At 59.4% G+C, this 27,066-nt stretch overlaps 2 protein-coding genes across 12 annotated transcripts in view; one reads left to right on the top strand and one right to left on the bottom strand.

The window, feature by feature from the left end:
• The window catches only part of SYNGAP1 (synaptic Ras GTPase activating protein 1), a 51,438-nt gene extending 33,433 nt beyond the window's left edge, over positions 1-18,005 (bottom strand). For 10 of the 11 annotated variants that reach the window (XR_004420527.1, XR_004420528.1, XM_033084131.2 and 7 more), the window contains exons 1-5: positions 17,969-18,005; positions 13,066-13,187; positions 12,847-12,952; positions 4,674-4,771; positions 695-816 (exon numbers count right to left, since the gene is read on the bottom strand). Coding sequence is in view for 9 of the 11 variants with exons in the window: in XM_033084131.2 (XP_032940022.1) it covers positions 695-816; positions 4,674-4,771; positions 12,847-12,952; positions 13,066-13,187; positions 17,969-17,990 (470 nt within the window). In the remaining 2 variants the exon portion in view is untranslated. Of the gene's footprint in view, positions 1-694; positions 817-4,673; positions 4,772-6,738; positions 6,823-12,846; positions 12,953-13,065; positions 13,188-17,968 lie in introns of those variants that run through there. The other variant, XM_033084139.2, reaches the window with a different exon arrangement.
• Positions 18,006-18,470: 465 nt separating this feature from the next.
• Positions 18,471-25,792, top strand: LOC117009836 (protein CutA homolog). Its single transcript, XM_033084211.1, has 8 exons — positions 18,471-18,486; positions 20,210-20,243; positions 22,196-22,431; positions 22,777-22,792; positions 23,382-23,425; positions 23,556-23,601; positions 24,382-24,431; positions 25,677-25,792. Exons 2-8 carry the CDS (start codon positions 20,226-20,228, stop codon positions 25,774-25,776), a joined length of 510 nt encoding a protein of 169 aa, XP_032940102.1. The 5' UTR covers positions 18,471-18,486; positions 20,210-20,225; the 3' UTR covers positions 25,777-25,792.
• Positions 25,793-27,066: the final 1,274 nt, after the last annotated feature.

Below are 27,066 nucleotides of genomic sequence, written 5' to 3'. Positions count from 1 at the left end.
AGGTGTCTCAGGTGTATCCCAGGTGCCCCCAGGTGCGCTCACCTGTCATGGTCAGCGCTCCGGAAGCGTGGCAGGATCTGCCGGAAGCTGCCCCTGAACCCCTGAGGTGTGTCCAGGTGTGTCCCCAATGCCCCCAGGTGTGCCTAGGTGTGCCCAGGTGTACTCAGGTGTCTCAGGTGTATCCCAGGTGTACCTAGGTGTATTCCCAATGCCCCCAGCTGTGCCCAGGTGTATCCCAGGTGAACTCAGGTGTGTCTCAGGTGTGCCTAGGTGTATCCAGGTGTATCCCCAATGCCCCCAGGTGCCCCCAGATGTGCCCAGCTGTTCCCAGGTGTGTCCCAGGTGTGCCCAGGTGTAACCCAGGTGTACCCAGGTGTCTCAGGTGTGTCTCAGGTGCGCTCACCTGTCGTGGTCGGCACTCCAGAAGCGCAGCAGGATCTACCAGAAGCTGCCCTGACCCCCTGAGGTGTGTCCAGGTGTGTTCTCAATGCCCCCAGGTGTGCCCAGGTGTATCCCAGGTGTATCCCAGGTGTGTCTCAGGTGCGCTCACCTGTCGTGGTTGGCGCTCCGGAAGCGCGGCAGGATCTGCCGGAAGCTGCCCTGACCCCCTGAGGTGTGTCCCCAATGCCCTCAGGTGTATCCCAGGTGTATCCCAGGTGTACCCAGGTGTCTCAGGTATCCCAGGTGCGCTCACCTGTCGTGGTCGGCGCTCCGGAAGCGCGGCAGGATCTGCCGGAAGCTGCTGGTCCGGTCCAGCTTGGGCTGGCTCTTGGTTCTCTTGATGGAGCTCTTGAGGCGCCGGCTCAGGAAGCCTTGCTGGGGACACAGCGACCACGGGGTCACCCGGGGGTCACCCGGGGTCACTCGGGGTCACCTGGGGGTTGTGGTGTTGCTCGGGGGTCACAGAGGTCAGGGGTCATTCAGGTGTCAGGGACACCCAGGGGTCACCTGTAATCACTCAGGGGTCATGAGGTCACTCAGGGTCATCTGGGGTCATCCAGGGGTCACCTGTGGTCACTCAGGGGTCACGAGGTCACTCAGGGGTCACTCAGGTGTCAGGGGACACCCAGGGGTCACCTGTGGTCACTCAGGGGTCACGAGGTCACTCAGGGGTCACTCAGGGGTCACCTGTGGTCACTCAGGGGTCATTCAGGGGTCACCAGTGGTCACAGGGGCCACTCAGGAGACATCTTGGCTTGCCTGTGGTCACCAGGGGTCACTAAAGGGTCACAGACGTCAGGGGTCACTCAGGCGTCATTCAGGGGTCACTCAGGTGTCAGAGGACACCCAGGGGTCACCTGTAGTCACCCAGGGGTCACTCAGAGGTCACTGGGGGGTCACTCAGAGGTCATTCAGGGGTCCCAGGAGTCAGCCATGGTCATCAGGGATCAGCCAGGGGTCACACAGGGGTCATTCAGGGGTCACCTGGGGGTCACCCAGGGTCAGGGATTGTACAGGGGTCACAGGGGTCACCAGAGGTCACCAAAAGGTCATACAGGGGGCATAGAGTTTAGGGGTCACTCAGGGGTCATAGAAGTAATTTAGGGGTCAACCAGGGGTCAGGGGTCACTCTGGGGTCACTCTACAGTCACAGAGGTCACCTGGCCTCATAGGGGTCACTCAGGGGTCACTCAGGGGTCACCAGGGTCACAGGGGTCACACAGCGGTCATAAGGCTCAGGGGTCACAGAGGTCATCCAGGGTCATCCATGGTCACCAGAGGGCAGCTGAAGTCACTCAGGGGTCACTTGGAGTCACCCAGGACTCGCAAGGTCACTCAGGGGTCAAAGGGTCATTGGGGTCACTGAGAGGTCACTGAGGGGTCACTGAGTGGTCACAGAGTCATTGGGGTCACTGAGAGGTCACCAAGGGGTCACTGAGGGGTTACTGAGGGGTCACAGGGTCATTGGTCATCGGGGTCACTGAGGGGTCAGAGGTCACTGAGGGGTCAGGGGTCATCAGAAGGTCACTGAGGTTCACTGGGGTCACCATTTGGGATCATTGGGGTCACGGTTTCCATGGTGACGGGTGGCGGTTGCCGCGGCAACGGGTACAGACAGCTGTTACCATGACAACGGGTTTTTCCACATCCGTGTCACCTGATTACCATGGTAATGGGTTAGTCCCCATCCATGTTACCTGGTTACCATGGTAATGGGTTAGTCCCCATCCATGTTACCTGGTTACCATGGTAAGACTAGTGAGGACCTGCTTACATAGTTACCATGGCAACGGTTTATTCCAAACCTGGCTTGCTGGGTTACCATGGCAACGGGTATTTCCGGACCTGGGTGACTTGGTTACCATGGCAACTGATAATTCAGGACCTCTGTTATGTGGTAACCATGGCAGCGGGTCGTTCAAGAACTGGGTTAACTGGTTTCCATGGTAACGGGTTAGTCCAGATCCAGGTTGCCTGGTTACCATGGCAACACACTGCTCAGAACCTGGGTTGTATGGCTGCCAAGGTAGCAGGTTACTCCAGGTTCTGGTTACCATGGTAACGGGTTACTCCAGATCCAGGTGACCCGGTTACCATGGTAACAGGCTATTCTGGACCTGGGGCATGTGGTTACCATGGTAACGGGTCATTCAGGACCTGGACTGTGTGGTTACCATGGTAACGGGTTACCCCAGATCCAGTTCAGCAGGTTACCATGGCAATGGACTAGTCAGGACCTGGTTCCCATGGTAACAGGTAATAAAGGACTGGTTGCAAGGTTACCATGGCAACGGGTAATTCAGGACCTGGACTGTGTGGTTACTATGGTAACGGGTTACTCTAGATCCAGGTTAGCAGGTTACCATGGCGATGGACTAGTCAGGACCTGGGTTACCATGGCAACAGGTAATTCAGGTCTTCTTTTACATGGTTACCATGGCAACGGGTAATTCAGGACCTGGGTTAACTGGTTACCATGGTAATGAGTTAGTCCATGTGCATGTTATCTCGTTACCATGGCAACGGGTTATTCTGGACCTGGGTTACCTGGTTACCATGGCAACAGATCATCCAGGACTTCTTTTACATGGTTACCATGGCAACGGGTGATACAGGACCCCGGTTATCTGGTTATCACCGGGCCACGGTTGCCATGGTGATGGGAGCAAAGCATCATGGTCCCCATGGTGACAGGTGGAAGAGGAGTTGCCATGGCAACGGGGACGTGGGGACCACAGGAGCCTCGGCAGAGAGGTGATGGTAACCATGGCAACAGGGATGTGCTGGACCACTGGAAGTGATGGACTATGGTAGCCATGGCAACCGGCTGGACCACAACAACTACAATAACAGAGATGTGCTGGAGCACTGTAACCATGGCAACGGGTGTGTGATGGGGTAACTGTGGCAACAGATGGTGGTGACAATGGCAACCATGGCAATGTTTGATGACGCAGCATGGTAACCATGGCAACGGCTCATGGTGACAATAGTAGCCATGGAAATTGGAGGGGATAATAATGGCAACCATGGCAACGGGTGATGGTGACAATGGTAACCATGGTAACAGACGATGGGACATCATGGTAACCGTGGAAACGGGTGATGGTGACAATGGTAACCATGGTAACAGATGATGGGATATCATGGAAACCATGGAAACGGGTGATGGTGACAATGGTTACCACGGCAACGGTTCATGGTGACAACAGCACCGCCTGGAAATGGGGTGTGAGGATCTGGGTAGCCATGACAACGGATGATGGGTGACAATGGTAACCATGGCAACGGGCATGTAGGGACCATGGTAACCAAGGAAACGAGTAACTGGCATGATGGCGGCCATGGTGATGTTGTGGTCGCCATGGTGACAGGAGATGGGAGTGATGGTAACCATGGAGACGGTGCTGCAGTTGCCATGGCAATGGGTGATGTTGATGATGACAAGCATGGTGATGGTGCTGCCACAGTTGCCATGGCAACAGGTGATGGGGGTGACGGTAACCATGGTAATGGTAATTTGCCATTGTGACGTGTGATGGAGTGATGGTAACCATGGCAATGATGCCATCGTGGTTGCCATGGCGACAGATGATGGGGCTGATCGTAACCATGGTGATGGTGCTGCCGCGGTTGCCATGGCAATGGAAGATGGATGATAATGGTAACCATGGCGCCTGCACGGTTGCCATGGCAACGGATGATGGGCGCCACCACGGTTGCCATGGCGATGCGAGATCAGTGTGACGGTAACCATGGTGACACCGTTGCCATGGTGATGGTTGCCATGGCAACCGGCTGGCCCACAACAACTACAATAACAGAGATGTGCTGGAGCATCATAACCATGGCAACGGGTGTGTGATGGGGTAACTGTGGCAACGGCTGTATTGGGAACATGGTAACCATGGCAACGGGTGTGTGATGAGTAACCATGGGAATGGATGACGGTGACAATGGCGCAGCACGGTAACCATGACAACGGCTCACGGGTGACAACAGGAACCATCACAACAGGTGATGGGGGAATCACAGTAACCATGGCAACGGGTGATGGTGACAATGGTAACCATGGCAACAGATGATGGTGGATCCTGGTAACCATGGCAACAGATGATAGTGACAATAGTAACTATGGCAACGTATAGTGCGTGTTGCCATGGTGATGGTAACCATGGTGACAGTTGACACGGTGACGGTTGCCACGGTGACAGTCAGCGCCGGGCGCTCACCGAGGGCCGGAAGGGCGGCGCGGGCGGCGCGTCCATGTTGATGCTGAACTGCTTCCCCCCGGGAACGCTCTTCCTGCGCGAGCGGCCGCCGTGGTAATCTGGGAATTGGGGGGGGGAGGGGGGGATGAGGGGGGTCAGGGCACCCCAAAAACCGGAGGGGACATGGATTCCATCCCAAAATATTGGGGGATCCCAAAATCCCAACCCAAAATATGGGGGGGACCCAGAAATCCCAGCCCAAATCTTGGGGGATCCCGAAATCCCAGCCCAAAATCTGGGGAGACCCCAAAATATGGGGAGACCCCAAAATCCCAGCCCAAATTTGGAGGGACCCTGAAATCCCATCCCAAAATATGGGGGGATCCAAAAATCCCAACCCAAATTCGGGGGATCCCGAAATCCCAGCCCCAAAATATGGGGGGATCCAAAACCCCAACCCAAATCTGGGGGACCCCAAAATCCCAGCCCAAAATCTGGGGAAACCCCAGAATATGGGGGGAACCCAAAATCCCAGCCCAAATTTGGGAGAACCCTGAAATCCCAACCCAAATCTTGGGGGATCCCAAAATCCCACCCCCAAAATATGGGGGGACCCCAAAATACCACCCCAAATTTAGGCAGACCCCAAAATCCCACCCCAAATCTGGGGAGACCCCAAAATCCCAACCCCAAAATATGGGGAGACCCCAAAATCCCAACCCAAAATATGAGGGGATGCAAAAATCCCAACCCAAATTTGGATGGACCCCAAAATCCCAGCCCCAAATCTGGGGGGACCCCAAAATATGGGGGGACCCCAAAATCCCAGCCCAAATTTGCAGGGACCCCGAAATCCCACCCCAAATCTGGGGAGACCCCAAAATCCCAACCCAAATCTGGGGAGACCCCAAAATCCCAATCCCAAATTCTCTGGGGACCCCAAAATCTGCTCTCAGGGGGGGATGGAGGGAGGAATTTTGGGGTCTTGGGGGGATTCTGGGGGGAATTTGGGGGATTTTAGGAGGTCAAGGGACCCCCAAATCCTGGGGCACCCCAAAATCCCAACCCTTGAGTTGGGGGGACCCCAAAATCCCACCCCCAAATCCTCTGGGGGTCCCAAAATCTGCCCCAAAGGGGGAAAGGAAGAGGAAATTTGGGGGAAATTTGGGGGAATTTGGGGAAGTTTTGGGGGGTCCCAGCACCCCCAGGGGGTCCTCTCCTTCCTCCCCCACCCCCAAATTTTTTGTCCCCCCAATTTCGGTGCCCCCCTCCCCAAATCCCCCCCAAAATTCTTCCCCTGCCCCTCAAATCCCCTCCCCAAATTTGGAGCCCTCCCCCCAAAATTTAAACCCCTCCCCAAATTTTAGACCCCCACCCCAAATTTGGGTCCCCCCTCAATTCTCAAAGCCCCCAAATTGAGTCCCCTCCCCGAATTTGGGGTCTCTTTAATTCTGCCCCCACCCCCATCCCCAAAAAAAACTCCTGGGACCCCCCAAAAATCCCCAAAAATTCTTCCCTCACCCCCAAATCCCCCTGAGCCCCCTCCCCAAATTTTGGGGTTCTTTATACTCCTGCCCCCTAAAATTCCCCCAGAATTCTTCCCCCTGCCCCAAATTCCTTAACCCTGAGACCCCTCCCCAAATTTCGAGTTCCCACTCCCAAATTTTGGGTTCCTTTCAATTTTGCCCCCCTAAAATCCCCCTAAAACTCCTCAAAGCCCCTCCCCCAAATTCTTCCCCCTCTCCCAAACCCTCTTTAACCCTGAGCCCCCTCCCCAAATTTTGGGGTCACGTCAATTCTGCCCCCCTAAAACCCCCCGAAAATTCCTCAAAGCCCCCCCAAAATCCCTCAAATTCTTCCCCCTCCCCCAAATCCTTTCACCCCAAGCCCCCTCCCCAAATTTCCACCCCCCACTCCCAAGTTTTGGGTTCCCTTCAACTCTTTAAATTCCCCTAAATCCCCCCAAAACTCCTCTAAGCCCCCCCAAAATTCTTCCCCCTCCCCAAATCTGACCCCCCCACCCCCAGATCTGAGCCCCCCCCTCCCCAAAATCCCCCTCCCCAAATCCCCCTCCCCAATTTCCTACCGGCCACGGTGCTGCTGCCGCCCTCGGGGCCCAGCCTGGGGCCGGGGGGGGGTCCCAGGGTCCAGGGGGACCCCGAGATTTGGGGGGGGGGGCGCGGCGGGGGGGCCCCACATGGTCCTAGAGCGGCCCCGGGGCCCCCCCGAGCCCCCCCGGCGGGGCCGGAGCGACCCCCGCGAGCATCCGGGGGGGGGCGGGGGGGGGGGAGCGCACCTGGGGGGGGGAGGGGCACAGGCTCACATGGAGGGGGTGGGGACAGTGGTGGGGGTCAGACACACCTGGGGGGGGTCAGACACAGCTGGGGAGGGGGGCACAGCTGGGGGAGGTCAGACACACCTGGGGGGGTCAGATACACCTGGGGGGGGTGGGGACAGCTGGGGGGGATCAGACACACCTGGGGGGGGCACAGACACACCTGGGGGGGGGCACAGACACACCTGGGGGGGGGTCAAACACACCTGGGGGGGGGGGTCAGACACACCTGGGATACACCTGGGGGGGTCAGACACACCTGGGGGGTGGGGTCAGACACACCTGGGGGGGTCAGACACACCTGGGGGGTGGGGTCAGACACACCCGGGGGGGTCAGACACACCTGGGGGGGGGCACACCCACCACACACACCTGACCCTTGCACACTCACATCAAACCCCCCCGCCCTTGCCCACTCACCTGAGCCTCAGACTGACCCCAACCCCCCCCGGTTCACGCTCACCTGAGCCCTGCCCTGACCCCAATCCCCCTGGCTTGCACACTCACCTGAGCCCTAAAACTCATCTGAGCATCCCCGGCCTTGCACACTCACCTGAGCCCCTCCGTCCCTCGCACGCACCTGAGCCTCAGACTGACCCCAACCCCCCCGTGCATGTCCACCTGAGCCTTGCCCTGACCCCAAACCTCCCTGTGCACACTCACCTGAGCCCCCCCAGTCTGTTCACGCTCACCTGAGCCCCCCCAAACCCTGCACTGACCCCAAACCCCTGAGCTCCCCGTGCACGCTCACCTGAGCACCCCCCAAATCCTGTACTGACCCCAAACCCCCCCAGCCTTGCACACTCACCTGAGACCCCCGTGCACGCTCACCTGAGCCCACACACTCACCTGAGTCCCCCCAGGCTTGCACATTCAGAACACCCCCACCCCCTCACTCGCACATTCACCTGAGCCTCATACTGACGCCAACCCCCCCCGTGCACGCTCACCTGAGCCCTCCCAGCCTTGCACACTCACCTGAGCCCTCACACTCACCTGAGTCCCTCCCAGACCTTGCACATTCACAACCCCCCTGGCCCCCCTCCTTGCACGCTCACCTGAGCCCCCCCAAACCCTGCACTGACCCCAGAGCGCCCCAGAACCTGCACGCTCACCTGAGCCTCGCTCTTGCACACTCACCTGAGCCCTCTCGGTCCTTGCACACTCACCTGAGCCCCTCCCAGACCTTGCATATTCACAACCCCCCTGCCTCCCCCTTGCACGCTCACCTGAGCCCCCCCAAACCCTGCACTGACCCCAAAGCCCCCCGCTAGCACACTCACCTGAGCTCCCCGCCCCTTTGCACGCTCACCTGGTCCCTCAGACTCACCTGACCCTGCACGCTCACCTGAGCCCCCCAAGCCCTGCACACTCACCTGAGCCCCTCCCCGCTTTGCACACTCACCTGAGCCCCCACACTCACCTGAGCTCCCCCATCCCCACACACTCACCTGAGCCCCCTCGACCCTTGCACACTCACATCAAACCCCCCTGACCCTCCCGTGCACACTCACCTGAGCCCCCCCAGAACCTGCACACTCACCTGAGCCTCGCCCTTGCACACTCACCTGAGACCCCCCGTGCACACTCACCTGAGCCCCCCTGACCCTTGCACGTTCACCTGGTCCCTCAGACTCACCTGACCCTTGCACACTCACCTGAGCCCCCCCCTGCACACTCACCTGGTCTCTCACACTCACCTGAGCCCCCTATCCCTGCACACTCACATCAAACCCCCCCCGACCCTCCCGTGCACACTCACCTGAGCCCCCCCAAACCCTGCACTGACCCCAAACCCCCCCAGCCCTGCACACTCACCTGAGCCTGAGACTAACCCCAACCCCCATGTGCACACTCACCCGAGTCCCCACACTCACCTGAGCCCCCCCAGCCTTGCACACTCACCTGGTCTCTCACGCTCACCCGAGCCCCCCCGCCTTGCACACTCACCTGAGCCCCCCCCGTCCCCGCATGCTCACCTGAGCCCCCACACTCACCTGAGCCCTCACACTCATCTGAGCCCCCCCGTCCTTGCACACTCATCTGAGCGCCCCCAAATCCTGCACTGACCTCAACCCCCCATCCCTCCACACTCACCTGAGCCCCCCCGTCCTTGCACACTCATCTGAGCGCCCCCAAATCCTGCACTGACCTCAACCCCCCATCCCTGCACACTCACCTGAGCCCCCTCAGCCTCACACACTCACCTCGTCTCACACTCACCTGAGCCTCCCCATCCCTGCACACTCACCTGAGCCCCCCCGTCCTTGCACGCTCACCTGAGACCCCCGGTCCCTGCACACTCACCTGGCCCCCCACACTCACCTGAGCCCCCCCTTGCACACTCACCTGAGCGCCCCCGTCCTTGCACGCTCACCTGGTCTCACGCTCACCTGAGCCCCCCCATCCCCGCACGCTCACCTGAGCCCCCCCTTGCACACTCACCTGAACCCCCTCCCCGTCCCCGCACACTCACCCGGCGCCCTCCCCCCTCCCTTTCCCACGCTCCCCCCCCCATTTTTTCACGCCCCCCCCCCCCCCCCCCATTTTGCACACTCACTCCCCCTCCCCTCCCCCAGCTCGCGGCTCCGCGCGCCGCCCCCGCTGCCCCTCCCCCACTCCCCGCTCTCCTGCCCCTCCCCCCCTTTGCACGCTCGCCATCCCCCGTTCCACACTCGCCATCCCCCATTCCACACTCGCCATCTCCCATTCCACACTCGCCATCTCCCTCTCCACACTCGCCCCCCCCCCTTTGCACACTCGCCCCCCCCTCACTCACCCGGCGCCGCCGCCGCCGCCCCGCGCTCGGGAGGCCCCGCCCACCGCACTCAGACCACGCCCACCGCGCTCGGGACACGCCCCGCTGCGTCCTTGGCCACGCCCCTAAACCGGGGAGGCCACGCCCACTGGGAGGGGAGGCCACGCCCAGAGCGGGGGCGTGGGAAAGGGGCGGGGCCAGAGGGCCGTGGGAAAAACGGGGGGGAGGGGGAACTGGGGGGACTGGGAGGGGATGGGGGCACTGGGGACACTGGGGCCACACTGGTGGCACTGGGACACACTGGTGGCACTGGGGACATGGGTGATGGTAGCACTGGGGGCACTGGGGACACACTGGCGGCATTGGTGACACAGGGGATGCTGGCACTGGGACACACTGGTGATACTGGGGACACGGAGGATGGTGGCACCAGTGGGACTGGTGGCACCAGGGGTGGTAGCACTGGTGACACAGGTGACACTGGGGGTGCTAGCACTGGTGGCACTGGATGGTGACACTGGGACACATTGGTGGCACTGGGGATGGTGGCACTGGGAGCACTGGGGACGCTGGCATTGGGGACACTGGGTACACTGGGGATGGTGGCACCGGTGACCCTGGGGATGGTAGCACTGGGGACACACTGGTGGCACTGGGGACATGGGTGATGGTGGCACTGGGGACACTGGGGACACACTGGTGGCATTGGGGACACTGGGGATGGTGGCATTGGGACATGGGATGGTGGCACTGGAACACACTGGTGGCACTGGGGATGGTGGCACTGGTGACACTGGAGATGGTGGTACTGGGACACGCTGGGGACACTGGGGGCACATTGGTGGCACTGGGACACGGGATGGTGGCATTGGGACACGAGATGGTGGCACTGGGACACACTGCTGGCACTGGGGATGGTGGCACTGGTGACACAGGTGACACTGGGGGTGGTGGCATTGATGGCACTGGTGGCATTGGGGACACTGGGGATGGTGGCACTGGTGACACACTGGTGGCACTGGGAACGGTGGCATTGGGACACAGCGGATGGTGGCACTGGGGACACACTGGGAACACTGGAGCTGGTGGCACTGGGGACACACTGGGGACACTGGGGATGGTGGCACCTGTGGCATTGGGGGTGGTAGCACTGGTGGCACTGGATGGTGGCACTGGTGACACACTGGGACACTGGGGATAGTGGCACTGGGGGCACTGGTGACACTGGGGATGCTGGCAAAGGGGACATGGGGGATGGTGGCACTGGGACACATTGGGGACACTGGGGGCGCTGAGGATGGTGGCACTGGGGACACGGGGGATGCTGGCACTGGTGACATTGGTGGCACTGGGGGTGGTGGCACTGGTGACACTGGGACACGGGATGGTGGCACCAGTGACACCGGTGATACTGGGGATGGTGGCACTGATGACACCGGTGACACCAGGGACACAGGGCATGGAGACCAGTGACACTGGTGGCACTGGGGACCCTGGGGATGGTGGCACTGATGACACTGGTGACACTGTTGATGGTGGCAGTGGTGACATTTATGGCAGTGGATGGTGACAGCGGTGACAATGGCACTGGTGGCACTGGATGGTGACAGCGGTGACAGCGGTGACAATGGCACTGGTGGCACTGGTGGCACTTGATGGTGGCAGCAGCGGTGACAATGGCACTGGTGGCACTGGTGGCAGAAAGCAGTGGTGGCACTGGTGGCACTGGTGTCCCCTGTCCCCAGTGTTGGGGTGGCACTGGGGTGGTGACAGTGGTGACAGCGACAGGAGATGGTGGCACTGGTGTCCCCTGTCCCCGGTGGCACTGGTGACAGCAGGGGTGGCACTGGTGGCACTGGGAGGGTGGCAGCAGGACGGGGACAGTGGGGGTGGCACCGGGGTGGTGACAGCAGTGGCACTGGTGTCCCCTGGCACTGGTGGCACTGTCCCCAAGAGCTCTGGTGGCACTGTCCCCAAGAGCACTGGTGGCACTGGTGACAGTGGTGGCACTCCTGTCTCTGTCCCTGTCCCCAGTCATGGGGGTGGCACTGATGTCCCTGTCCCCAATCAGGGGATGGCCCTGTCCCCCTCCCTGTCCCCATGTCCCCCCCAAGAGCTCTGGTGGCACTGGGGGTGGCACTGATGTCCCTGTCTTCAATCATGAGAGTGGCACTGGTGTCCCCAGTCATGGGGGTGGCCCTGTCCCCCTCCCTGTCCCCAATCATGGGGTGGCACTGGTGTCCCTGTCCCTGTCCCCAGTCGGGGGTGGCCCTGTCCCCTCCCTGTCCCCATCCCTGTCCCCATCCCTGTCCCCAGTCAGGGGGTGGCCCTGTCCCCTCCCTGTCCCCATCCCTGTCCCCAATCGGGGGTGGCCCTGGTGTCCCTGTCCCCATGTCCCTCTCCCCATCCCTGTCCCCAATCAGGGGGTGGCCCTGGTGTCCCTGTCCCCTCCCTGTCCCCATCCCTGCCCCCTCCCTGTCCCCAACCAGGGGGTGGCCCTGTCCCCATCCTTGTCCCCATCCCTGTCCCCTCCCTGTCCCCATCCCTGTCCCCATGTCCCTGTCCCCAACCAGGGGGTGGCCCTGTCCCCATCCCTGTCCCCATCCCCGTCCCCTCCCCCCTTTCCGGAAGTCCCAAATTTCCCTTCCCCCCCCCCCCCAAAAAAAAACCGCGGGCCGGGGGCGGGGCCACCCCTCCCCCCCCCTCCCCCTCCCGTGTCCCCTCGTGTCCCCTGATGTCCCCAACCCCCTCCCCCCCCCTCGTGTCCCCAACCCCCCCCTCCCCCACCCGGGGGGCGGCGCCGCCGGGACCTCCCTGAGGATGAGGAGGGGGGAGGGGGGGAGGGAAGGAATTTTTGGGGGGGTGGGGGCAGGCCCGTGTCCCCGTCACCATGGCAACGGTCGCCAGGCAGCGCAGCGCCTCTGCGAGCATTATGGGATGTCACCATGGCTCCCATGCGGGGTACGGTGGGGGGTGGGGGGGGGGTGTCAAATCCTCCCCTTCCCCTCCTCCACCCCCTCCACCACCCCCACCGGGGGGGGGTTGGGGAGACCCCGAATCCCCCCCGGGACCCCCCCGGGACCCCCCCCAAGCTCCGGTACCGTGCTCGGGGTGCGGGCGCCCCTCCACCGGGACGCTGACGGTTCTCCGCAGCAGTTTGCTCCGGCACGGCTCCCCCCGCCGGTCCCGGATGAGCAGCGGGTGAATCTGGGGTGGGGGGATCCCCCCAAAAAAACGGGGGAGGGGGGGGCTCAGCGTTTTTTGGGGAGCCCCCCACCCCCTAAATTTTTTTTTCCCTCCCCCCCCCCCATCTCGCTCACCTCCTCCTCATCGAGCATCAGCAGCTGGTTCCCGGAGATGATGCAGAACCGGGGGTTCCAGGGTGGGCGCTCGTAGGGGGAGGGGGCGTAGGGCCCGCGGGCCAGGGGGGCTCCACGCACATCTGGGGGGGGGGCGGGGGTCACATCTGGGCGCCCCCCCCTCCCCCCGGAGCCCACCCATGGGTGCTGCCCACCGGCATCCTCCTCCCGCATCCCCGCGCGTTGCTCCGGCAACCGCGGCTCGCGGCGCTCGATTGGGGGGGGGGGGCGACCCTAAATTGGGGGGGGGTCCCCAAAATTTTCAAGGGGGGAACCCCCCCAGGACCCCCGAGCCCTTGGGTGCCCCCCCGGACCTTTGGGTGCTCCCCCAGCACCCCCTCGGTACCGGGGTAAACTCGGTGGTCCAAAGGGTCTGGGAGGGTTTGGGGGGGGCTCCAAAATTCATGGGGGGGGTCCCCAAATTTTATGGGGGGGGTCTGAGCATCCTTGGGATCCCCCGAGCCCTTGGGTGCCCCCTCGGACCCCTGGGTGCCCCCCCGGACCTTTGGGTGCCCCCCCAGCACCCGCTCGGTACCGGGGTCCAAAAGCTCGGGGGGTTCTTTTGGGGGTCCCCAAATTTTATTTTTTTTTTGGGGAGGGGTCCCAGAGCATCCGTGGGGCCCCCCAGGAGCGCCTCAGCACCCTTGGGTGCCCCCCAAAATCTTCGGGTGCACCCCCAGCACGGACTGAAGGGGTTGATCTGATGTTCGAGACCCCAAAAATTCCGCCTGGAAACCCCAAATTCCGCCTGGAAATCCCAAAATTCTGCCAGAAATCCCCAAAATTCCTCCAGAAACCCCAAAATCCACCTGGGAACCCCAAAACTTCCACCTAGGACCCCAAAATTCCACCTGGGACCCCCAAAATTCCTCCAGAAATCCTCAAAGTTCTGCCTGGGAATCCCAAAATTCCACCTGGAAACCCCAAAACTCCACCTGGGACTCCCAAAATTCCAACTGGGACCCCAAAATTCCTCCTGGAAACCCCAAAATTCCACCTGGAAACCCCAAAATTCCTCCTGAGTTCCCCAAAATTCCTCCAGAAACCCCAAAATTCTGCTTGGAAACCCCAAAATTCCGCCTGGAAACCCCAAAATTCCTCCTGAAAACCCCAAACTTCCGCCAGAAACCCCAAAAATTCCGCCTGGAAACCCCAAAAATTCCTCTGGAAACCCCAAAATTTCTCCTGGAAACCCCAAAATTCCAACTGGGAACCCCAAAATTCCTTCTGGGACCCCAAAATTCCACCTGGGAACCCCAAAAATCCTCCGGGAGAGCCCAAAAAATCCCCCCCAGCAGCGGTGAATGGGGTGAGCTGGACGTGGCACCAGTACGGACCAGTAACTCCCAGTAACTCCCAGTAACCTCCAGTAAGCCTCAGTAACTCCCAGTAACTCCCAGTTACAGCATCCACCAATACCAGTAACTCCCAGTAACAGCATACACAGGTCCCAGTATGAACCAGTAACAACATCCACTGATACCAGTATCCCCAGTAACAGCATCCACAGGTCCCAGTAACTCCCAGTAACAGCATCCACAGGTCCCAGTAACTCCCAGTAACTGCATCCACAGGTCCCAGTAACTCCCAGTAGCAGCGTGACCACACACCAGTAACTCCCAGTTACAGCATGCCCTTGTCCCAGTATCCTCCAGTAACTGCATGTACCGGTCCCAGTAACTCCCAGTAACAGCATCCACCAACACCAGTAACTCCCAGTAACAGAATCCCCACCCCAGTAACTCCAGTAACAGCATCCACCAACATCAGTAACTCCCAGTAACGGCATCCACAGGTCCCAGTATGAACCAGTAACAGCATCCACCAACACCAGTAACTCTCAGTAACAGAATCCTCACACCAGTAACTCCCAGTAACAGCATCCACAGGTCCCAGTAACTCCCAGTTCCAGCATCCACCAATCCCAGTATCCCCAGTTCCACCATGCTCTGGTTCCAGTAAAGCCCAGTTAAAACATCACCTGGCACCAGTAACTCCCAGTAACAGTGTCACCACACCAGTAACTCCCAGTTACAGAGTCATCACACCAGTAACTCCCAGTTACAGTGTCACCACACCAGTAACTCCCGGTTACAGTGTCACCACACCAGTAACTCCCAGTTATAGCAGTCACCACACCAGTAACTCCCAGTTACAGTGTCATCACACCAGTAACTCCCAGTAACGGTGTCACCACACCAGTAACTCCCAGTTACAGAGTGACCACACCAGTAAATCCCAGTTACAGAGTCACCACACCAGTAACTCCCAGTTACAGAGTCACCACACCAGTAAATCCCAGTATCAGAGTCATCACACCAGTAACTCCCAGTTACAGTGTCACCACACCAGTAACTCCCAGTTACAGAGTCACCACACCAGTAACTCCCAGTTACAGAGTCACCACACCAGTAACTCCCAGTTACAGAGTCACCACACCAGTAAATCCCAGTATCAGAGTCATCACACCAGTAACTCCCAGTTACAGTGTCACCACACCAGTAACTCCCAGTAACGGTGTCACCACACCAGTAACTTCTAGTTAAAGTATCCACCAGCACCAGTATCCCCAGTAACAGCACACACTGGAACCAGTATCCCCAGTTACAACATCACCTCGTACCAGTAACTCCCAGTTAGAGCATCCCCCGTCCCAGTATCCACCAGTAACCACACGCACTTGCACCAGTAACAGCATCCACCAATACCAGTAACTCCCAGTAACAGCATCCACTGATCCCAGTATGAACCAGTAACAGCATCACAAGCTACCAGTAACTCCCAGTTACAGCATCCACCAGCACCAGTATTCCCAGTAACGGCCTTGCTTGGCACCAGTAACTCCCAGTTACAGCATGCACTGGTACCAGTATGAACCAGTATCAGCATCCACCGGCACCAGTAACCACCAGTAACCACAGCACCGCATACTGGGAGCTCCCAGTTACCACATCCCCTGACACCAGTATCCCCAGTAACAGCCCCAGCACACACCAGTATGCCCAGTAACAGCCCCAGCACACACCAGTATCACCAGTAACAGCATCACAGTGTCCCCCAGTAACAACATTGCCAGCGACCAGTATCACCAGTACAGCCAATCCCAGTATCACCAGTAGCCCCAATCCCAGTATGACCAGTAAGGGCCTCCTCCCACGGTACCGGCTTCACTGGTCCCAGTATCCCCAGTTACAGCATCCCCCAATCCCAGTATCCCCAGTAACAGCATCCCCCAGTCCCAGTATCCCCAGTAACAGCATCCCCCAATCCCAGTATCCCCAGTTACAGCATCCCCCAATCCCAGTATCCCCAGTAACAGCATCCCCCAATCCCAGTATCCCCAGTAACAGCATCCCCCAGTCCCAGTATCCCCAGTAACAGCATCCCCCAATCCCAGTATCCCCAGTAACGGCATCCCTCAATCCCAGTATTCCCAGTTACAGCATCCCCCAATCCCAGTATCCCCAGTAACGGCCTCCACTAGTCCCAGTATCCCCCAGTGCCAATCCCAGTATTTCCAGTACAAGGCCTCTGCTCCCAGTATCCCCAGTACCAGCCACCCTGGCTCCCAGTATTCCCAGTAAAGCCTCCCCCAATCCCAGCATCCCCAGTAAGAGCCTCCCCCAGTCCCAGTAACCCCAGTTACAGCATCCCCTGGTCCCAGTATCGGCGCCCCCAATCCCAGTATCCCCAGTAAGAGCCACTCCCGGCCCCAGTATCGCTCCCAGTATCCCCAGTCCGAGCCTCCCCCACTCCCAGTATCCCCAGTCCGAGCCTCCCCCGGCCCCAGTCCGCCCAGTCTGAGACTCCCCCGCTCCCAGTTTGCCCAGTTACGCCTCCCCCGCCCCCAGTCCGAGCCTCCCCCGCTCCCAGTATCCCCAGTAACAGCATCCCCAGTCCCAGTCTGCCCAGTCCGAGCCTCCCCCACTCCCAGTATCCCCAGTAACAGCATCCCCCGTTCCCAGTCCGCCCAGTCCGTGCCTCCCCCGCTCCCAGTACCGGCCTCCCCCACTCCCAGTATCCCCAGTAACAGCATCCCCCGTTCCCAGTCCGCCCAGTACCGGCCTCCTCCGCTCCCAGTCCGAGCCTCCCCCGCTCCCAGTATCCCCAGTACCGGCCTCCCCCGCTCCCAGTATCCCCAGTAACAGCCACCCCCGGCCCCAGTAACAGCATCCCCCGCTCCCAGTATCCCCAGTACCGGCCTTCCCCGCTCCCAGTATCCCCAGTAAAGCCTCCCCCGCTCCCAGTCCGCCCAGTCCGAGCCACCCCCAGTCCCAGTATCGCTCCCAGTCTGCCCAGTACCGGCCTCCCCCGCTCCCAGTATCCCCAGTACCGGCCTCCCCCGCTCCCAGTATCCCCAGTACCGGCCTCCCCCGCTCCCAGTATCCCCAGTACCGGCCTCCCCCGTTCCCAGTATCCCCAGTAACAGCCACCCCCGGCCCCAGTATCGCTCCCAGTATCCCCAGTACCGGCCTCCCCCGTTCCCAGTATCCCCAGTCCGATCCTCCCCCGCTCCCAGTATCTCCAGTAACAGCATCCCCTGCTCCCAGTATCCCCAGTCCGATCCTCCCCCGTTCCCAGTATCCCCAGTAACAGCATCCCCCAATCCCAGTATCCCCAGTAAGAGCCTCCCCCGCTCCCAGTCCGCCCAGTCCGAGCCTCCCCCGCTCCCAGTATCCCCAGTCCGAGCCTCCCCCGCTCCCAGTATCCCCAGTCCGATCCTCCCCCGCTCCCAGTATCCCCAGTCCGAGCCTCCCCCGCTCCCAGTTCTCCCAGTTCCGCCTCCCCCGCTCCCAGTTCCGCCCAGTGCTCGCCCCCGCGCGGCTCCCAGTGCTCCCAGTGCTCCCAGTTTGCCCCCCCGTACCTCGGAAGGGGACATAGGACATGGTGCCACCGGCGCGCGACACCCCCGGCGGGGGGAGGGGCGGGGGGAGGGGCGGGGGGGAGGGGCGAGGGGGGGGAGGGGGAGGGGGGGGGAGGACCCGAAAATGGGGAGGGGGGGAGGGGGGGAGGGGGAGGAGCCGGAAATGGGGGGAGGGGTTAAAGGTGGGGGAGGGGCCGGAACGGGAACCGGGAACCGGAGCGGGAGGGGGGGGGAGGACCGGGAATGGGGGGAGGGGCCATGAAGGGAGGGGGCGGGGCCAAAGCGGGGGAGGGGGAGGGGCCAGGAGAGAAAGGGGCGGGGCCAAGGTGGGGGAGGGGCGAGGCGAGGGAGCCCCGAGATGGGGGGAGGGGAAGGGGGAGGGAGGGGAAAAGGGGGGGGTGGGGACTCCCCCTCCCCCCCCCTCCACCCCCGGCCGCTTCCGGTGACGTCACGGGGAGGGGGCGGGGCCTCGCGGGTCACGTGGGGGCGGCGGCGGCGCGAGCGGCGCGCGGGGAGCGGTGAGGGGGGGGAGGGGCGGTGGGGAGGGGGCGAGGGGGGAGGGGCGGGGAGGGGGAGGGGCCTGGGAGGGAATTTGGGGAGGGGGGCGAGGTCAGGGTGAGAATTGGGGGGAAATTTGGGGAGGGGGTGAATCCTGGGGGAGTTTTGGCGGGAATTTGGGGAGGGGGCGAATTTGGCGGGAATCTGGGGAGTCCTGGGGGAGTTTGGCGGGAATTTGGGGAGGGGGCGACTCGGGGAGAATTGGGGGGAATTTGGGGAGGGGGCGGTTTTGGGGTCGGGATTTGGGGTTTTGGGTCTGGGGGCGATTCTGGGGTCAGGTTTTGGGGCTGGGGGCGATTTTGGGGTCGGGATTTGGGGCTGGGGGTAATTTCAGGAGTGGGATTTTGGGGCGGGGTCGGATTTTGGGGTTTTGGGGTCAGGTTTTGGGGCTGGGGTCTCTGGGGGGTTTTCGGGTTTTGGAGCTGGGGGCAATTTGGGGGTGGGATTTGGGTTTGGGGGCGATTTTGGGGTCAGGTTTTGGGCCTGGGGTCGCGTTTTAGGGTTATGTTTTGGGGTTTTGGGACTGGGATCTCTGGGGGGTTTTGGGGTCAGGATTTGGGGCTGGGGTCTCTGGGAAGTTTGGGGGCGATTTTGGGGCTGGGGGCGATTTTGGGGTCAGGATTTGGGACTGGGGTCTCTGGGGGGTTTTGGGGTCGGGTTTTGGGGGTGATTTTGGGGCTGGGGGCGATTTTGGGGTCGGGATTTGGGGCTGGGGGCAATTTGGGGCTGAGATTTTGGGGCTGGGGGCGATTTTGGGGTCAAGTTTTGGGGCTGGAGGCGATTTTGGGGTCAAGTTTTGGGGCTGGGGGCGATTTGGGGGTCGGATTTTGGGCTGGGGTCGAGTTTTGGGGTTTTGGGGTCAGGTTTTGGGGCTGGGGTCTCTGGGAAGTTTGGGGGTGATTTTAGGGTCAGGATTTGGGGCTGGGGGTGATTTTGGGGTCAGGTTTTGGGGTTTTGGGGCTGGGGTCGGGTTTTGGGGCTAGGGTCTCTGGGGGGTTTTGGGGTCGGGATTTGGGGCTGGGGGTGATTTGTGGGGTTAGATTTTGGGGCTGGGGTCGAGTTTTGGGGTTGGATTTGGGGCTGGGGGCAATTTTGGGGTCAGGTTTTGGGGTTTTAGGGTCAGATTTTGGGGCTGGGGGCAAATCCAGGTCAGATTTTGGGGTCACATTTTGGGGCTGGGGTCGAGTTTTGGGGTTTTGGGGTCAGGTTTTGGGGCTGGGATCAGGATTTAGGGTTGGGTTTTAGGGTCAGGTTTTTGGGGTTTTGGGGTCAGGTTTTGGGGTCAGGATTTGGGGTCAGGCTTTAGGGTCGGGTTTTTGGGGTCAGGTTTTGGGGGCAATTTTGGGGTTTTGGGCTCAGGATTTGGGGTCAGTTTAGGGGATTTTGGGTCAGTTTGGGGTCGGATTTCAGGGTCACATTTTGGGGTCACATTTTGGGTCAGATTTTTGGGAATTTTGGGTTAGTTTGGGGTCAGATTTTGGGGGAGTTTGTGGGGGTTTGGGGTCAGAATTTGGGGTCAGTTCAGGGTCAGATTTTGGGGCTGGATTTTGGGTGAATTTTGCATCAGTTTGGGGTCACATTTTGGGGTCACTTTGGGGGATTTTGGGTCCATTTGGGGTCACATTTTGGGGTTGGATTTTGGGATTTTGGGTCTGGGGTCTCAGCCCCTCTCCCCGCCCCCAGGAGGCGCCGGCGGCCGATGAGAGCGGCCTGGGCTGTGAGTGCCGATATCGCGATATGGGGAGGGGATATCGCGATAGGGGAGGGGATATCGCTATATGAGGGGATATCACAATAGGGATGTGGATATCAAAATATGGTGGTATCGCGATATGAGAGGGGATATCACAATACAGGAGGAGGGATATCGCGATATGGGGGAGGGCATATCGCGACAGGGCCGATATCGCGATAGGGGACTTGCGGCAGGGTGGCTGTCGGGACAGCGATGTCGCGATAGGGGGATGTCACGACAGGAATGTCGCAATACAGCGCGGGTATCGTGACAGACAGGGCCGCTATCGTGCCGTGAATATCGCGATATGCCGGGCACCGGGACGTTGCTCATGTCACGATAGTGGGTGTGTCGTGATGCAATATCGCGATATGTCGGGGTATCGCGACATGGTGTGATGGGTGTCGCGACATGTCGGGGTGTCGCGATAGGAGCAGCTTGATGTGGGGATATCGCGACACGTGGGGCTGTCGCGATATCCGATATCAGCTATCGCGACATGCCGATATCACGACGTGTCGGTACCGCTATCGCGACATGCCGTTACTGATACTGCCAATATCGTGATATGCTGGTGGTGATATATCGTGATACAGCAGTACCGGTATATCGCGACATGCTGGAATATCGCGACACACTGATGTCAATGGTGTCACACCGATATATCGTGACACCATTCTATTGTGACACCCCGCTCTATCGCGACACGGCGATATATCGTGACACACCTCTCTATCGCGACACACCACTCTATTATGACATGCCAATATATCGCAACACGCCGCTCTATCGCGACATATCGTGCCACCACTCTATCATGACAACCTGCTCTATCGCGACACGGCAATATATCATGACACGCCGCTCTATCACGACACACCACACTATATCGCGACACGCCGTTCTGTCGTGACATATCATGATACCACTCTATCGTGACACCCTGGTCTGTTGCGACACACTGCTCTATCGTGACATGCCAATATATCGCGACATGCCGCTCTATCACAACATACTGATATATCGTGACACCACTCTATCGTGACACCCCGCTTTATCGTGACACACCAATCTATCGCGACATGCTGACATATCGCGACACGCTGCTCTATCGTGACATGCCGGTACCGCTATATCGCGACACGCCACGCTCTATTGCGACACGGCGATATATCGCGACACGCCACTCTATCGTGACATGCTGGTACCGCTCTATGGTGACACACTGCGCTATATCGCGACATGCCGTGACGCCACTCTATTACGACACCCCACTCTATCATGACATGGCGATACGTTGTGACACGGGGTTCTATCGTGACACGCCGCTCTATCGCGACATGCTGGTGCTGATCTATGGCAACGTGCCAATATATCACGACAAGCCGCTCTATTGTGATGGCAATATATCGCGACATGCTGCTCTATCGTGACATATCGTGACACCACTCTATTGTGACACCCCGCTCTATCGCGACATACTGATATATCATGACATGCCGCTCTATCCCAACACACCTCTGTATCACGACACCCTGCTCTATCTTGAGATATCGTGACACCCCACTCTATTGTGACACGCCGCTCTATCGCGACACGACGCTATATCGTGACATATCATGACACCACTCTCTCGTGACACGGCGATATATCGCGACATGCCGCTCTATCGCAACACACCGCTCTATCGTGACATATCTTGACACCACTCTATCGTGACATCCCGCTTTACTGTGACACGCTGCTCTATCGCGACACGCCGATATATCGTGACACCGCTCTATCATGACACCCCCACTCTATCACGACATGCCAATATATTGTGACACGGCAATATATCGCGACATGCTGATCTATCGTGACATATCGTGACACACTACTCTATCGTGACATGCTGCTCTATCGCGACATGCCGTGTCCCTGTGTCCCCCCAGGCGCTGTCGCTGCTGCTGCTGCCGGCGCTGGGCCGGAGAGCGCTGGCCATGGCCACCCCCGCCCTGGGGACATCGGGGACAGCGACGGGGACAGCGACGGGGACAGCGGGGGACACCTGCAGCACCCCCGGGAATGACACCAGAGGGGACACCGGGGGTGACACCGGGGGTGGCACCGGCATCTCGGCCGCTTTCGTCACCTGCCCCAACCCCAGCGTGGCCACCGAGCTGGCCAGGTGACAACGGGGACATCGCGGGGGTGGCACTGTCCCAAGGGTGGCACTGACACCGCGGGGGTGGCACTGATGGGGGTGGCACTGTCCCCAAGGGTGGCACTGTCCCCAAGGGGGTGGCACTGTCCCAAGGGTGGCACTGACACAGAGGGGTGGCACTGTCCCCAGGGTGTCACAGGGGAGGTGACACAGTGGAGGTGACATTTGACATGCGGGGAGGTGACAGGGACAGACGATTGGTGACACTGCCCCTGTCCTTGTCCCTGTCCTTGTCACAGGGGGTTGGTGACACAGGAGGTGACACTGTAGGTGACACTGTAGGTGACACTGTCCCTGTCCCTGTTCCAGGGCTCTGGTGACACAGCAGGTGACACAGAGAGGTGACAGGAGGTGACACTGTCCCCAGTGTCCCCAATGTCCCTGGCAGGGCTCTGGTGACACTGTAGGTGACACAGGGAGGTGACAATGTCCATGTCCCTGTCTCTGTCCCTGGTGACACAGCAGGTGGCACTGTCACTGTCCCTGTCCCTGTCCCCATCCCTGTCAGGGCTCTGGTGACACAGAGAGGTGACAGGAGGTGACACTGTCCCCAATGTCCCTGTTCCTGTCCCTGTCAGGGCTCTGGTGACACTGTAGGTGACACAGTAGGTGACACTGTCCCTGTCCCTGGTGACACTGTAGGTGACAGGAGGTGACACAGTAGGTGACACAGTAGGTGACACTGTAGGTGACACTGTCCCTGTCCCCATCCCAGGGCTCTGGTGACACAGCAGGTGACACAGTAGGTGACACTGTGCCTGTCCCTATCCCTGTCCCTGGCAGGGCTCTGGTGACACTGTAGGTGACAGGAAGTGACACTGTAGGTGACGCAGGGAGGTGACACTGTAGGTGACAGCAGGTGACACTGTAGGTGACACTGTCCCTGTCCCCATCTCAGGGCTCTGGTTCAGAACCGTTTGGCCGCCTGCGTGAACATCGTACCCGGGGTCACCTCGGTGTGAGTGGGGACAGCGGGGACACTGAGGGGACACTGAGGGGACAGCGGGGACATTGGGGACAGTGGGGGAGGTGCCAGCCCCAATGTCCCCACTGTCCCCGATGTCCCCCGATGTCCCCGATGTCCCCAGGTACACGTGGCAGGGGAAGCTGGAGGAGGACAGCGAGGTCCTGCTGGTGAGTGATGGCCCCAATGTCCCCTCCAATGTCCCCAATGTCCCCAAGGTGTCCCCAGAGGGTCCCCAGGGTGTCCCCAGTGTGCCCTTGGTGTCCCCAGGGTGTCCCCAATGTCCCCAGAGTGTCCCTGAAGTGTCACTGGGGTGTCCTAATGTCCCCAAGGTGTCCCCAGGGTGTCCCTGATGTCCCCACAATGTACTTGGGTGTCCTTGGGGTGTCCCTGGGGTGTCCCTGATGTCCCCACAATGTCCCAAGGGTGTCCCCAGTGTCCCTGGTGTGTCCCCCCAATGTCCCCAAGGTCCTCTCAATGTCCCTGGGTGTTCCCAGGATGTCCCCAAGGTGTCTCCAGGGTGTTCCTGATGTCCCTGCAATGTCCCCAAGGTGTCCCCAGGGTGTCCCCAAGTGTCCCCAGGGTGTCCCCAGGATGTCCTCAAGGTTCTCTCAATGTCCCTGGGTGTCCCCAAGGTGTTCCAGGTGTCCCCAAGGTGTCCCTCAATGCCCTCAATGTCCCCAAGGTGTCCCCAAGGTGTCCCTGATGTCCCCACAATGACTTCGGGTGTCCCCAAGGGGTCCCCAGGGTGTCCAGTGGTGTCCCCGATGTCCCCAAAGTGTCCCCAGGGTGCCCCCAATGTCCCCAAGGAGTCCCCAGGTATCCCCAAAGTGTCCCCAAGGTGTCCCTGATGTCCCTGCAATGTCCCCAAGGTGTCCCCCAGGTGTCCCCAGGGTGTCCTCTGTGTCCCCAAGTGTCCCCAATGTCCCCAATGTCCCCTGTGTCCCCAGATGATCAAGACCCGCAGCTCCCGGGTGCCGGCGCTGATCGACTTCGTGCGGTGGGGAAATGGGGGAGGGGTGGGGGGGGGCTGGGGGGGTTTGGGGATCCCAAGGGGATTTTGGGGGGTCCTGGGGGAATTTTTGGGGGGTCTCAGGTGGGATTTTGGGGGGTCCCAAGTGGGGTTTTGGGGTCTCTGAGGGGATTTTAGGGGGTCCCAGGATCTGTTCAAGGGACCCTGGGGGAAATTTTGGGGGGTCCTGGGGGGATTTGGGGGATCCCATGGGTTTTTAGGGGGGATTTTGAGTGTCCCAGGTTTTTTTGGGGGAGGATTTTGGGGGTCCCAGGTGGGATTTTGGGGGGTCCTGGGGGATTTTGGGGTTCCCAAGGGGATTTTGGGGGGTCCCAGGGTCTGTTTGGGGGATCCTGGATATTTTGGGTGAGATTTGGGAGGGTCCTGGGGAGATTTTGGGTGTCCCAGGTTTTTTGGGGGGGATTTTTGGGGGCTCCCAGAAGGGATTTTGGGGGGTCCTGAGAAGATTTTGGGGGTCTCAGGGGATTTTTTGGGGGGTCCTGGGGAATTTTGAGGGGTCCCAGGTGGGATTTTGGGGTTCCCAAGGGGATTTTGGGGGTTCCAGGGTCTGTTCAAGGGACCCTGGGGGGATTTTGGGGGTCTCAGGGGATTTTGGGGGGGGGTTTGGGGTCTCTGAGGGGATTTGGGGGGTCCCAGGGTCAGTTTGGGGGGGACCTGGAGGATTTTGAGGGGATTTTAGGGGGTCCTGGGGGAATTTTGCGGGGTCCTGAGAAGATTTTGGGGATCCCAGGGGTTTTTGGGGGGGATTTTGGGGGTCCCAGGTGGAATTTTAGGGTTCCCAAGGCAGATTTTGGGGTGGATGTTTGGGATTTTGGGTTTTTTGGGATTTTGGGGTTTTTGGGGTTCCCAGGGCACTTTTGGGGTTTTGGGGATTTTGAGGATTTTGGGGTTCCCAGGGCAGATTTTAGGGATTTTGGAGTTTTGGGAATTTGGGGGTTTTGGGATTTTGGGGTTCCCAGGGCAGATTTTGGGGAGATTTTTGGGGGTTTTGGGATTTTGGAGTTCCCAGGGTAGTTTTTTGGGGGTATTTTTGGGATTTGGGGGATTTTGGATTTCCCAGGGCACTTCTGGGGTTTTTGGGATTTTGGGGTTTTGGGGTTTTGGGGTTTTTGGGAATTTGGGGTTCCCAGGGCAGATTTTGGGGGGTATTTTTGGGATTTTGGGGTTTATTGGTATTTTGGGGTTCCCTGTGTGATTTTGGGTCCCCCCCAGGTCCCACCACCCCTACGAGGTCCCCGAGGTTGTGGCGCTGCCGGTGGCTCAGGGGAACCCCCCGTACCTGCGCTGGGTGGGGGACAGTGTCCCCCCCTGAACCCCAAATCCCAAAATCCCAGAAATCCCAAAAATTCTCTTCATATCCCCAAAATTCCCTCGTACCTGCGCTGGGTGGGCAACTCCATCCCCCCCTGAACCCCAAATCCCAAAAATCCAAAAATCCCAAAAATCCCAAATCCCCAAAATCCGAAATCCCAAAAATCAAAAATCCCCAAAATTCCAAAAATCCCAAATCCCAGAAATCCAAAATCCCCAAATCCCAAAAATCCCAAAACCCAAAAATCCCAAATCCCAAAAATCCCAAATCTCAAAAATCCCAAATCCCCAAATCCCAAAAATCCCAAATCTCAAAAATCAAAAAAATTCCAAAATCCCAGAAATCCCAAAACCCAAAAATCCCAGAAATCACAAATCCCAAAAATAAAAAAATTCCAAATCCCCAAAATCCCAGAAATCCCAAGTCCCAAAAATCAAAAAAATCCCAAATCCCAAAAAAACCAAAAGTCCCAAATCAAAAAAATTCCAAAATCCCAAATCCCAGAAAACCCAAAAATCCCAAAAATCAAAAAAATCCCCAAAATCCCAAAAATCCTCCTCTGAACCCCAAAAACTCCTGAACCCCAAAATCCCCAAAATTCTCCCTGAACCCCAAAAATCCCAAATCCCAAAAATCCCAAAAATTCTCCTTTAACTCCCAAAAATTCCTGAACCCCAAAAATTCCTAATCCCAAAAATTCTCCCTGAACCCCAAAATTCTCAAAAAATTCCTGAACCCCAAAATTCTCCCTGAATCCCAAAACCCCAAAATTTCCCGGGGAAGGGGTGGGGGGAGCCCCGAGTTTGGGGAATAAAGAGGAGAAATCCCAAAAATTTTGGGGGGGAGTTTGGAGTTTTTGGGGTTTGGGGGGGGACACCAAAATTTGGGGGTGAAAATGGCGGGAACCCCAAAAGTTTGGGGGGGAAGGGCTCAAAATTGGGGGGAAACCCCAAAATTTGGAGGGAAAAAATGGCGGGAACCCCAAAAATGTGGGAGAGGCTTCAAGGTGGGGGAGGGGCGTCCCTAAAATTGGGGGGGGAAGACCCCAAAATTTGGGGGAGGGGTCCCCAAAAATCACCCGGAGCCGCTGCCCTGGAACCGTTTATTGGGGGAGGGGCCGAGGCCACGCCCATCCGGGCCACGCCCACCCGGCTACGCCCACCCCTGGCCACGCCCACCCCAGGCCACGCCCATGCCAAATCCGTCCCCAAAATCGGCAAAATCAAAAAATTTGCACCCAAAATTTGGGGGGTTTGGGGATCAGGGAATTTTTGCGGGGGGTCCCCCAAA

This window comes from Catharus ustulatus, chromosome 36, assembly GCF_009819885.2.
Source record: "Catharus ustulatus isolate bCatUst1 chromosome 36, bCatUst1.pri.v2, whole genome shotgun sequence".
NCBI lineage: Eukaryota > Metazoa > Chordata > Aves > Passeriformes > Turdidae > Catharus > Catharus ustulatus.
This window is presented reverse-complemented; position numbering and strand designations above follow the sequence as displayed.

Excerpts from the sequence above, each read along its gene's own strand:
- LOC117009836 (XM_033084211.1), top strand. Across the intron at positions 23,426-23,555 it reads GTACCCGGGGTCACCTCGGT|GTACACGTGGCAGGGGAAGC; the intron begins GTGAGTGGGGAC and ends CGATGTCCCCAG. Across the intron at positions 24,432-25,676 it reads GCGCTGATCGACTTCGTGCG|GTCCCACCACCCCTACGAGG; the intron begins GTGGGGAAATGG and ends GGTCCCCCCCAG.